We start from the raw sequence: 12,807 nt of genomic DNA, 5'->3' as shown, positions 1-12,807 counted from the left end.
AATACGTAGTAGACCGTTTCCAGAGAGAATCCGTATGCGCCAATAAAAATTTATACAAATGACATTAATTGATGACAATTTTTGTCATCTGTAAAGTGATATTCATTACGTATGTGTAATTACGCACAACTAAGCCCATGTTGCGAAACGAAAACAATTGAGACACGGTTATTTTATTATGTAACACCAAAATAGCCTACTTCCGTGGGTCACACTGTTTATCTTCCGTGTAACCAAAACGGGATACGAGCGGCTGGGTTGGATCTCAAGACATTAGTTTTTCAGGTGTCAGGCAATCATGGAAAGATTCATTGTTACGTGTGATTGACTAGCAAGTTAGTTTTAATAATTTAGCTGTGATTGCCGTGATAGACATCGTCTTATGGCGGGTCTGTCATATTTAGTGTTCCGTTTTTCGGGGTCTGCTGGTCGGACGTACGGAGTGTTTTCAAAAGGGTTGACGAGGACTTTGTTGATATTTTTTGATTTGGCATGGCGACTCCGAATCAGATTTCCGTATCTTTACCTTATTGCGTCCATGATGTTGAACGTGCGATTGCAGGTGGGGAATTAAATGAAACAATCCGTGCTGCATCTATTTTGTAGTTATTTGTAGTGTAATTTAATATTTTAATATTGGCTCAGCTAACCTGGCAAGATCAATAAATGCAATTTGCAAAGCATCCGCCCATTCAGTGTTATAGGCTACTGGGTTACAATTGTTTAGCATTTAATTACCCCAAAACGCCACGATAACACAGAATCTGAACGTTGGATGTTGACACGATTTGTCTTGCTTACATAAGTAATGCCGTTTGTAGCAACATTCACTCACCTGTTCAGTTTGGCATGACTTTGACTTTTTTTCTTCTTTTCACTTACAGGTCCATATCGAAATTCATTGAGTTTACATTGCTATCAGTCAGACCAAGAGGGCCTTTGTGCACTAATGTGATGGTCATCTTGCACTTCTCAAAGACTCAGCTGAATCTAGTTAACTTACAAGGTGGATAAGGGGGGCACTAATGTCGATATGCAGTGAGACACATTGTCTCGCTCAGCCCTTGTCATAGGAACCCAGTGCCTTTGCTGTGGAAGGTCACCATGATGCAAACATCCATAGCAGGGGCAGGAATGGATGTGAGTGTGTATTGATTCACAGCCATCTCACCACCTGATGCTCTGGAGTCAGGTCTCCAGTCTGAAGAAAAAGGGAAAAATGACTGGTGGAATTTTATACTGCCTTTTCTGTCATAGACACAAGGACCTAAGAATGGAAATGATGCCAACAATGGAACAAATGTCTCTGGGACTTTCTCTCATTCCTTCCTTAATTGTCAGAGTGCTGTTATGAAGAAAATCATCAGAAAGTATAGTCACCTGCAAACACTTTTAGAAGGGGAAACTGGAATTATGTCATTAGAGGTCCTATAGTTTAAAATTCAATTATTCCTCTAGCATCTCACACAGCATGACACAAACCAGAGCATGCTTTTTGTTTATAGTGGTTGTAGCAATTTTGACTAACTGAGTGTTAGGGAGGTGTAAAGAAGCAGAGGGGATTGTTACACTTGGGACAATTCTAAAACGGGTTTCTGTCCATCAAGGAGTCGGGGCATAAATGTTACAGTACAAGCTATCTCATTACATAATCTACACAATGACTGGTATTTTTCGATGTAAGAAAAAAGTGTGCAGATCTGTCAAGGTCTTGTGGAACTAGATTTTATGGCGTTTCAATAGTGATACTTTCAAAATCATTTTTATAATTTTGTTGGATATGCTTTGATTTGTATGTCTGTTTTCTCTGTAATGAATTTGTAAATTCTTATAGTCTGTATTAAAAACTTAAATATTGTTGTAGGATTTTACCTACTTAAATTATGAAGTAATAATTTAACTTCTGGTCTAATAACTATAATTAAAATACTTAAAATATTCATAGAGTCTTTAAACAGAGCTCCAATTCTCCACTTTTTCAGGTTCACAATTTTCAGGGTGCGAAATGTTTTGTGAACTCAGTCCAGTTCACATATCTTTTACTTAGCAATACATAATGGGAGGCAATGCTAGCTAGTTGATGGGATCATGTCATTAAAGCAGATGAACTCCTATGAGACTGTTAGATTTTTAGGTCAATCATTAATCCATTTGACAGGATTACAGCATTGTAGCCCTCAGAGTATTATATAGTTTTGGATGGACATTATTGACGTCAATGCAAAACACTGGGTATGCTAAAATGCGTATGTCTTATACTTCCAAAGATTTTGCATACAAATATGCAAAAAGTAGAGCCTCTGCTAAATTGAAACTTTCCATATTCCATTGGTTATCTTACACAATGTGTTTAGACCAAACGCATTAAATGATTATTCGGAGACAGATATTGGTGTGCAAGGTTTTTGCACAGTAAATATTTTTTCGAAAAGCAAACAAATGTAAAGATATGCAGATTGTTGACTTCAGTCGTGGACCCACATCTGGTCATTTCAAAAGTACCATCTTTGGCCACAAGAAGTCAGACCATTTCTACAAAACGTTTAATCACTCAACTCCATTAAACAACTGTCACATTTTATGAAGATGAAAGAGCGAATTATGTCTATTTGGGAAGATCATGAATTAATTTGTCTGATGTTCACCGTTATAGTGAATAGGAATTTATATTGTAATCAAAGCAACCAGGATGTTATACTAACGTTCTAACACAATGGTGGTCTGTTATTAGTTGCCATTAAATTAGTTTAAAGAGCTATTTGCTGTTACATGTCTCACTATGTGAACAGTGCCCTGCAAAAACTTATTGCACAGTAATTTCCAAGCCAGGCTATTACAGTTATATATTCATATATAATAGTGTGTAAAATCAAACAGGGTTGTCAAGGCAACTGCACTCTTAATTCTCCATGTGACAACCCATCTATTCTATTCTGCCTCCTTCCCCTGGGAAAAAATGATTTATTTCTTAGGGATTTGACACAGGAAAATATTTTAATAGGTTTAACATTTTAAAAAGGAAAGAGAGAGAGCAAGAGTGAGAGATATATTATGGATAAACCGGGCTATACTTTCTCTAAATTCAACCTAAAAGCATGGGTGGTAATTTTTTAGCTTTAGGCATTTGTGGTTGTGTTTAACTTGCATGTTGGGACTGTTATAGTGTGTGGACCTTTGACATACATTTCACTGAAGGGCTTGGGTTGATTATTAGGCCACCCAGGTGTGTGTGTGTGTGTTGTATCCATATGTTGCTTTGAATGTGTGTAACACAGTGTGATAATTAACCTCAATATGGAGAAATGACTTTTCATGCATTTTGAGTATTGGTGCGCCTGCAATCGTATTTCTGTCTGCACATCATGCTGTTTCAAACTGATTCATAAGTAAATTGTAATTTCATTTATTCGAAAAGTAGGCTCCCAGACTTGATGAGACTCTATTATAATTCAAATAATTCTTGTAAAAGGCCTTTCTGATCAAAGGCAGTGATGAAAGAATTCACCTGACAGTTCATCTTCAGTTAAAGGGATGGTTAATCAGAATAGAAGTCAGAATCAGATAGTTTGCTCTTTGTGCATCAAACACTCTGGGGCGGTTTGCTACGTACCCTGCCTCAAAGGGACACCCATCAGTCAACATTAGTGACAACTCCAGTGGTCACATGCATTCATGTTCTCCCATACTCCTCAGTGCAAGGGGAATGGATTAGCTGCCACAGAAACACTAAATGTAAACAAATGTGAATCCTCTAACTGGAATAAATGTTTGTCTTAAAAATAGGATCGGGGCATGATCTCTTTGGATTCAATGATGTGCACTCTATGAGCTTAAATGCCACAGTTACAGAGTAGGTGTGGATGATCTGTGGAAAGGCCTCAAGCAGTTTTGCTCCTCTTGGTGATTATGCAAATATATCTTGTATTTGAGCTTTATATTGTTAACTAAAAGGGAGGGTTGCATGCAAACATTCTTCTTACAAGGATTAGATCAAGTACTGAGGTTTGCATGTAACCTGACCTAAAAAGTGAAATACTGGAGTGTGTGTGTATGTGAAGGAGAAAGAGAAAGAAATGGAGAGAAAGAGAGAAGGGAGGGAGATTTGTGATATTATTTTGCCAACAAAATCGATCATTTGATTTAAACAAAGCTTTGTTGGTCAGTCATTAACGAAGGAGGTGCCATCCACACATATCGTTCGTAAGAGTGATAGAGACTATCACACATGCTCAACCTTATATAAACTTTAGATCAATGGCATTCTGTACCCAGGGACTTTAAGACACATAACACGATGTCACGTGAATTATTACCCTTTTGTGCGTTCGTCAACGCAACCCCGCATGCTTTCGTGCGACTTTAACGCAACAGGACAAACGTTCCAAACGTTTCCCAGTTTGTACGGACTTCAACCGCACAGGACAAAGTTTTCCTCCGGCCTCTGCCCTACCAATGAACTTAACCAAATCATTGGCAATAGCCTAAAACAACACAAATTTAGACAATTCAATCACACAGAAGCCAACAGACTATCTCACCTGTTCTTTTAAGATCCCGCGTCAGCCACAGCGCAAAACAGTCTAACCCCCTCAGAATCGGCCCCGCTGTCTCCGTCAAATTTTGGAGTTTAAGGCAGCCGTTTCCAGCCGGATTGATCAAATCGCCATCAGAGAGAGAAGTCTGTTAAACGCTGAGCAGACGAGGATCCCGGGTTTCGGCACCAAACTGTGAAAGAAAATTCTTGCTGGACTGTGTAGATTGAACATAGTCGAAGATGGCGGTTGCAATTTAATTTATTAAGACTTTACAATTACATGTTTAAACAAAGCTTTGTTGATCAGTCATTAACAAAGGAGGTTTCATCCACACATATCGTTCGTAAGAGTGATAGAGACTATCACACATGCTCAACCTTATATAAACTTGAGATCAATGGCATTCTGTAAGGTCAATCAATCAATATAGCAAACTCTGTGATTGGCTCACTCAACTTAGTGACAGCTTGAAACAATACATCTCCACTAAGAGTCCCAAAGTTCTTTGTTGTCACAGCTCTCTCCAGAGCAGTAGATAATAAAGCCACAGGGGTTGACCAGTCAAATGGTCGACTATCCTTTGTGTGACCATCTTCAAACAAGAACTTAATTAACATCACCTATGGAACAGGAAGAGTCAGGGCAGCTTGATCCATTTATCTATCTCAACACAGGTGACAAGAACAATACAACCAAACCCACATTGTCCTTAGACCAACTATCTCTTCCCCCCCAGGTGACAAGAACTCTTTCAGGTCACCCAGACTTCCTGTCTCTTACCAATGAACATAGAAGATTATAGATTTCATACACATACATATATACATATGACAAAAATGTCTACAACAGTTTCTATTTCAGTCCTTATATTGTGACATTTCTTTATGGCTTCCATGAGAACAGTCCTTTTATTTGGCTTAACATTTTAGAGGGTCAATTGATTGCAAAACCAATTTTACCTTGTCATAGTTGAAAAATGACCGTTTGGTTTGTAAAATAGTCATACAGGGAACTTCAAAGTCCATTGACGCCTCTTTCCTATGCAAATCTCACAATTTTTAACTGCTATCGTGAATCAGAATCAGAAGGGATTTTATTCGCCATGAATGTTTGCACAATCAAGGAATTTACTTTGGCAGGGAGGTGCATACATTAAACATATAGGAATATTGAAACTTAAATATATGGACTAACTATACAAAAGGAGCAAATTCTAGCTAATACTAAGGGGGGTCTAGCTAATACTAAGGGGAATAAAAATAAAATATAGCTGCAAGCAGCAATGTGGTGGCCAAGCAGGTCAGATGACCCAGAAGAAACTTTCAACATCTAGTGACTGCGGTTTACCTGGCTTCCTTTGCAGTGGCTTATAGTCTCGCTAAACAGAGAATCAGAGACATGACAAGCTTGTCAGCTTTGGCTGGATTTGAACTCTGACGTTGACGTTGTCAGGACACCAATTTATCCTAGTGAGCTATTCTCAGTGCTGGAAATCAGATTTCAGTGACTGCATAAAAATATAAGGAATTTTTCCTGTTGCAAGCGGTTGTCAGATTTGTCCCAAATTTAAACAGCTGTAATTCAGTCCTATTTCGATATGTCAATGTGTTTGTGGTCTGAAGATAATCTGTGTTAAAGTTGGTGAATATTTGATACATTTTGTAGGAGGAGTAGGACAAAAAAGTGTTATTAATTCATTCAAAATGGCGTCATCAATTGGACTGATATCACAAGTTAACATGTGTCAGACACAGGATTGCCCCCTAGATGTTAAAGGACACATCTGTAGAGCACAATAAATCTGACTCTTCTTGAGTATAAATCCCCTGAGATTGAAACATTATCATTACCATTATGATTATACTGTTAGACAGCTACGGTGGCATACCTGGCTTCACTAAACAGATAGACAAGTATCATGACATGCGTGATGACTGTGGCTGGATTCGAACCTATGACCTTGCACTACAGAGGAACCCGTCTTATCCCAGTGAGTTATTCTTAGTGCTAGGAATTCCTGTGTTCAGTTACTGTATAAAAAAGTAAGCCGTTTTTCCTGTGGGAAGCGTTGTCAGATTTGACCCAATTATAAAAAGCTGTAATTCAGTCGTATTGTGACAAATCAAGGTGATTGTAGTCTGAAAATGATTTGATTACATGTAGGAGCAACGGCAAATGAGGAGTTCAAAAAATAATGTTTTTAATGAAAATTCCTGGCCGACGCCCAAAATGGTGGACACGGGACAATGTGATATATTTGGTGGCCAAGCTGCAAAGCCATCTGAGGGTTTGTACTTATTAGGGGCCAAGCAGCGAAGCTATTGTAATTGGTAGTATTATTATTATTATTAGGGGCGAAGCAGCGGCGAAGCTGCAGTGGCACCTATTGTAATTGTTAGTTTTATTATTAGGGGCCAAGCAGCAGCGAAGCTGCTGTGGCACCTATTGTAATTGTTAGTTTTATTATTATTATTATACTTAGGACTAGGAGTCTATGGCAGCCCATAGAACCGATTGGTGCGAAGTTTTGAAATTTGGCACATTGATTTGGAACGGTCTCCTGATTATCGCCCGCAAAGTTTCATGTCGATCCGTGAAGCTATATAGCGCCACCAAGGCGTCAAAGTTGGAGGTACGTTTACGCCCACACCTTTTGAACTGTGAGACTGTTTTTCTTACTTGAGGTATCATTGGATTCCTTGGAGGCAGACGATTCGATTGAACCCTGTGACGTCATTGTATGTTATTTTAAGAAATGCCAACTTTTTCAAACTCCTCCTAGGCCGTTGCTCAGATTTTAATGAAAATTGCAACAGATCATCTTCAGACCATGCCGACAAAAAGTTATCGATGAGTCAAACCGTTCATGAGTAACGCGCAAACGATTTCAACAAAGAGCACGCCAAAGCGGACGTGAGGCCTTGTCTCTGCGACGGTTTACCGTATGGAGTCGAAACTTTGGAAATGTCATCACGAGCAGGTAATTTAATCATCATCTTACCACAATAACCTTAATATGTCAAAATATGACTGAATTACAGCTGTTTATACTTGGGTCAAATCTGATAAAGCTCGCCACGGGAGAAACAGCTTCCTTTTTTTATAAAGTAACCAAACACAGCATTTCCCAGCATCCAGAATAGCTCATTGGGATAAGAGGTGCTCCTTTGAAACGCAAGGTTGTAGGATCGAATCCAGTCACAGTCATCGAGCATGTCGTGACACTGTATAATCTGTTTAGCGACGCCACAGTAGCTGTCTAGCAGTGTAATAGTAACAAAAATGTTTCATTGTCATGGGATCTATAGTCAAGAAGAAGTAGATTTATTGTGCTTTGTAGATACAACGCTGCTACATCTAGCCAGTGCATTTTGTCTCAAAATAACATCACTGTATTTTATGATTTGTTTTTTTAGCTACTGAATTTCTATATTGAATGCTGCTTGGCCCCTTCATTGCTGCTTGCAGCTATATTTGGTGGCCAAGCCGCGAAGCGGCGAAGCCACTTAAGTGTTTCTACCTTTTCTTATTAGGGGCAAACATCTACTTTCGGAAACGGTAGTCTACTATTTCACTGAAGCATTAGCATCATGACATTAGCCTTTGTTGCTTGGGCAACACACACTACAGTGGTCATGATGCATCTGTTTTCAATCGTTAAAATAAACATTCCCCACAAATACGTTTTTGTTGTAGGATTTATTTTGACATTAATAAACGATTTGTCGGTGAAATGACCATTACCTGTGGTTTCAAATCAGTGTGGCGGCTCACTGCAACGCTGTAGCCTACCCGAGACACTAATGAGTAGCTAACAAAAACATCTCCACAGCTGTTTAGGAAGTCAAACGGCGACGGAACATGTTCGGCTTTCCCCTTACTCAAAAGTTTTTCAATAGGTGAATGTATCTGACTACTAACCTGAACTTCATTGCCACAGCCTAAACTTTGTCAATGTCAAAACTTTGTCTGTTCATGAAAATAATTCATATCAGCCTGCTTCAGCCTTGCTTAGCTGTAGGATATACATTTCACTGGGTCTTGCAGCGCTGCTTGATTTACTGAAATTATTATGAAATGTTATGTTTTACTAGCCATTTGCCTTCTTAAGCAAATCACAGTATTTCCCACCCCTCATAGTGTAACTGAGACGACCGTAAGAAGCCTAATTAATCTTTCAAGTAATAAGCCCCCGTTGAAGTGTTGAGCAGGAAATTAGCTGGTCTGTAGAGATCTTGGGTTGGTCGTTTTACTGATGCAGAATTCGCTCAAATAAAATCGATAGACGTAATGAGTGGCACATAACGTGAAGTAGGCCTAACATTGCATTTTATTTTGTTTGAGTATTAATAACTTGTCCAGTGCATCGGGGCAAGTAGCACTAGCCTAAATTGATCTTCCAGACCAAAAAAATCCACTCTTCCCGGACAAGCCTTAGCTACATGGCTAGACTGTTGATACAGATCAGAATCCATCAAATCTTGGACACTCAAAATCAGCAAATCTTGCAGCCAAATCAAGTAGCCTATATATATAGGCCTTTATATGGCTACAAACTTTTGCTCGGTTTCTAGCTGGCTACTTGTTACCAAGTTACAACTTTGTTGCAGGGGAATTCTTCGTCTACATTGCGAGCTAACAGTGTCCGGTAATGATGTCGCTATAAATAATGATGTTAAACCGAGACCACTAGGCCCTCAAAGAAAATGTAAGGTCAAAGAAACAAAAGAAAGGTTTGAGGTTACTCTGAAAATTATTAATAAAATAGGCTTTTAATAATGAAACTGCTAAATCCTTCTCTAACTAGGCTCCTCTATCATGCATAATGAAACTTAACGTTTTTTAAGTAATCAATAAGCCTGCGCTTGCGCTCATTACTCAAATGATGCCGTTCAGGGCGTTCAAATTACATAATAGGACGATAATAGGAGGATAATAGGACATAATAGGGCAACCAACAAGTTGTTTATATCTGATTACAATTTAATAAGTTATGTAGCGCTGCATCTTCATTAGCTACATTTGGCCTCCTTCTCTTCCATGGTAGTATTATTATTAGGGGCCAAGCAACGAAGCTGCGAGGCACCTATTGTCGTCGTCGTCGTCATCTGCCGCTTGTCCGGGGATCGGGTCGCGGGGGCAACGACCTAAGCAGGGAGGCCCAGGCTTCCCTCTCCCCGGCCACTTCCACCACCTCTTCCTGGGGGACCCCGAGGCGTTCCCAGGCCAGCCGAGTGACATAGTCCCTCCAGCGTGTCCTGGGTCTTCCCCGGGGCCTCTTCCCAGTGGGACGTGCCCGGAACACCTCACCAGGGAGGCGTCCAGGAGGCATCCTAATCAGATGCCCGAGCCACCTCAGCTGGCTCCTCTCGACGCGGAGGAGCAGCGGTTCTACTCTGAGCCTCTCCCGGATGACCGAGCTTCTCACCCTATCTCTAAGGGAGAGCCCGGACACCCTGCGGAAAAAGCTCATTTCGGCCGCTTGTATTCGCGATCTCGTTCTTTCGGTCACTACCCATAGTTTGTGACCATAGGTGAGGGTAGGAACGTAGATCGACTGGTAAATAGAGAGCTTCGCCTTTCGACTCAGCTCCTTCTTCACCACGACGGACCGATGCAGAGCCCGCATCACTGCGGACGCCGCACCGATCCGCCTGTCGACCTCGCGCTCCATTCTTCCCTCACTCGTGAACAAGACCCCGAGATACTTGAACTCCTCCACTTGGTTCAGGATCTCCTCCCCGACCCGGAGATGGCACTCCACCCTTTTCCGGTCGATAACCATGGCCTCAGATTTGGAGGTGCTGATTCGCATCCCAGCCGCTTCACATTCGGTTGCGAACCGCTCCAGTGAGAGCTGAAGGTCACGGCCCGATGAAGCCAACAGGACCACATCATCTGCAAAAAGCAGCGACCCGATCCTGAGGTCACCAAACTGGACCCCCTCAACACCCTGGCTGCGCCTAGAAATCCTGTCCATATAGGTAATGAACAGAATCGGTGACATAGGGCAGCCCTGGCGGAGTCCAACCCTCACCGGAAACAAGTTCGACTTACTACCGGCAATGCGGACCAAACTCTGGCACCGGTCGTACAGGGACCGGACAGCCCCGATCAGGGAATCCGGTACCCCGTACTCTCGGAGCACCCCCCACATGAGCCCCCGAGGGAGACGGTCGAACGCCTTTTCCAAATCCACAAAACATGTGTAGACTGGTTGGGCGAACTCCCATGTACCCTCCAGGACTCCGCGGAGGGTATAGAGCTGGTCCACTGTTCCACGGCCAGGACGAAAACCACATTGCTCCTCCTGAATCCGAGGTTCGACAATCCGGCGGACCCTCCTCTCCAGGACCCCTGAATAGACCTTCCCAGGGAGGCTGAGGAGTGTGATCCCCCTAAAGTTGGAGCACACCCTCCGGTCCCCCTTTTTAAAGAGGGGAACCACCACCCCGGTCTGCCAGTCCAGAGGCACTGTCCCTGATGTCCACGCGATGTTGCAGAGTTGTGTCAACCAAGACAGCCCGACAACATCCAGAGCCTTAAGGAACTCCGGGCGGACCTCATCCACCCCAGGGGCCCTGCCACCGCGGAGCTTTTCAACCACCTCGGCGACCTCGGCCCCAGAGATAGAAGGGCGCCCCCCGATGTCCCCAGACTCTGCCTCCATGTGGGAAAGCATGTTGGTGGAATTAAGGAGGTCTTCGAAGTATTCCTTCCACCGATCCAGGACGTCCCCCGTCGAAGTCAGCAGTGCACCGTCCCCACCATATACAGTGTTGACAGAGCACTGCTTCCCCCTCCTGAGTCGCCGGATGGTGGTCCAGAACCTTTTTGAAGCCGTTCGGAAGTCATTCTCCATTGCCTCGCCAAACTCCCGGGTTTTTGCCTCCAAAGCCGCGTTCCGCTTGGCCTGCCGGTACACATCAGCTGCCTCAGGAGTCCTACCAGCCAGTAAAGCCCGATAGGCCTCCTTCTTCAGCTTGACGGCATCCCTCACCTCCGGAGTCCACCACCGGGTCCGAGGGTTACCGCCGCGACATGCAACGACCGCTTGCGGCCGCAGCTCCGGTCAGCCGCTTCAGCAATGGAGGCCCGGAACATGGCCCATTCGGACTGAATGTCCCCGGCCCCCCGCGAGACATGATCGAAGCTCTCCCGGAGGTGGGAGTTGAAGCTCCTTCTGACAGAGGGTTCCGCCAGCCGTTCCCAGCAGACCCTCACATTACGTTTGGGCCTGCCAGGCCTGACCGGCGTCCTCCCCCACCATCGGAGCCAACTCACCACCAGGTGGTGATCAGTTGACAGCTCCGCCCCTCTCCTCACCCGAGTGTCCAAGACATGCGGCCTCAAGTCCGACGACACGACTACGAAGTCGATCATCGAACTGAGACCTCGGGTGTCCTGGTGCCAGGTGCACATATGGACACCCTTATGCTTGAACATGGTGTTCGTTATGGACAAGCCGTGTTTAGCACAGAAGTCCAACAACAGAACACCACTCGGGTTCAGATCGGGGGGGCTGTTCCTCCCAATCACGCCCCTCCAGGTCTCACTGTCATTGCCCACATGAGCATTGAAGTCCCCCAGGAGGACGAGGGAATCCCCGGGAGGAGCGCTTTCCAGCACCCCCTCCAGAGACTCCAAAAAGGGTGGGTACATAATAAGGGTGGTGCATAAGCACAAACGACAGTGAGGACCTGTCCCCCCACCCGAAGGCGGAGGGAGGCTACCCTCTCATCCACCGGGGTGAACCCCAATGTACAGGCGCTGAACCGAGGGGAAACAAGTATTCCCACCCCAGCTCGACGCCTCTCACCAAGGGCAACTCCAGAGTGGAAGAGAGTCCAGCCCCTCTCAAGGAGACTGGTTCCGGAGCCTGTGCTGTGCGTCGAGGCGAGGCCGACTATATCTAGCCAGAAACTCTCTACCTCGCGCACCAGCTCAGGCTCCTTTCCCGCCAGCGAGGTAACGTTCCACGTCCCTAAAGCTAGCTTCTGCAGCCGAGGATCGGACCGCCAAGGCCCCCGCCTTCGGCCGCCGCCCGTATCACACTGCACCCGACCCCCATGACCGCTCCTGCGGATGGTGAGCCCACTGGAAGAGGGTCCCACGTTGTCTCTTCAGGCTGTGCCCGACCGGGCCCCATGGGAAAAGGCCCGGCCACCAGGCGCTCGCCATCGAGCCCCACCCCCTGGCCTGGCTCCAGGGGGGGGCCCCGGTGACCCGCTTCCGGGCAGGGGCAACTGAGAACCATTGTTGTATTTCTTCA

The 12,807-nt window shown here is 44.3% G+C and overlaps 1 protein-coding gene across 1 annotated transcript; it reads left to right on the top strand.

Moving 5' to 3' along the window:
• Positions 1-23: 23 nt before the first annotated feature.
• On the top strand, positions 24-3,406 carry smim10l3 (small integral membrane protein 10 like 3). Its single transcript, XM_084677532.1, has 2 exons — positions 24-562; positions 885-3,406. Exons 1-2 carry the CDS (start codon positions 383-385, stop codon positions 903-905), a joined length of 201 nt encoding a protein of 66 aa, XP_084533658.1. The 5' UTR covers positions 24-382; the 3' UTR covers positions 906-3,406.
• Positions 3,407-12,807: the final 9,401 nt, after the last annotated feature.

This window comes from Hypomesus nipponensis, chromosome 17 (genome assembly GCF_054491055.1).
Source record: "Hypomesus nipponensis isolate SF chromosome 17, ASM5449105v1, whole genome shotgun sequence".
NCBI lineage: Eukaryota > Metazoa > Chordata > Actinopteri > Osmeriformes > Osmeridae > Hypomesus > Hypomesus nipponensis.
Note: the sequence above shows the minus strand (reverse complement) of the source record. Positions and strands in the feature narration are given on the sequence as shown.

Bases quoted from the DNA above. Each gene is read 5' to 3' on its own strand.
- smim10l3 (XM_084677532.1), top strand. From the start codon at position 383: ATGGCGGGTCTGTCATATTTAGTGTTCCGTTTTTCGGGGTCTGCTGGT. The intron at 563-884 runs GTGGGGAATTAA...TTTCACTTACAG, and splicing joins TGTTGAACGTGCGATTGCAG to GTCCATATCGAAATTCATTG.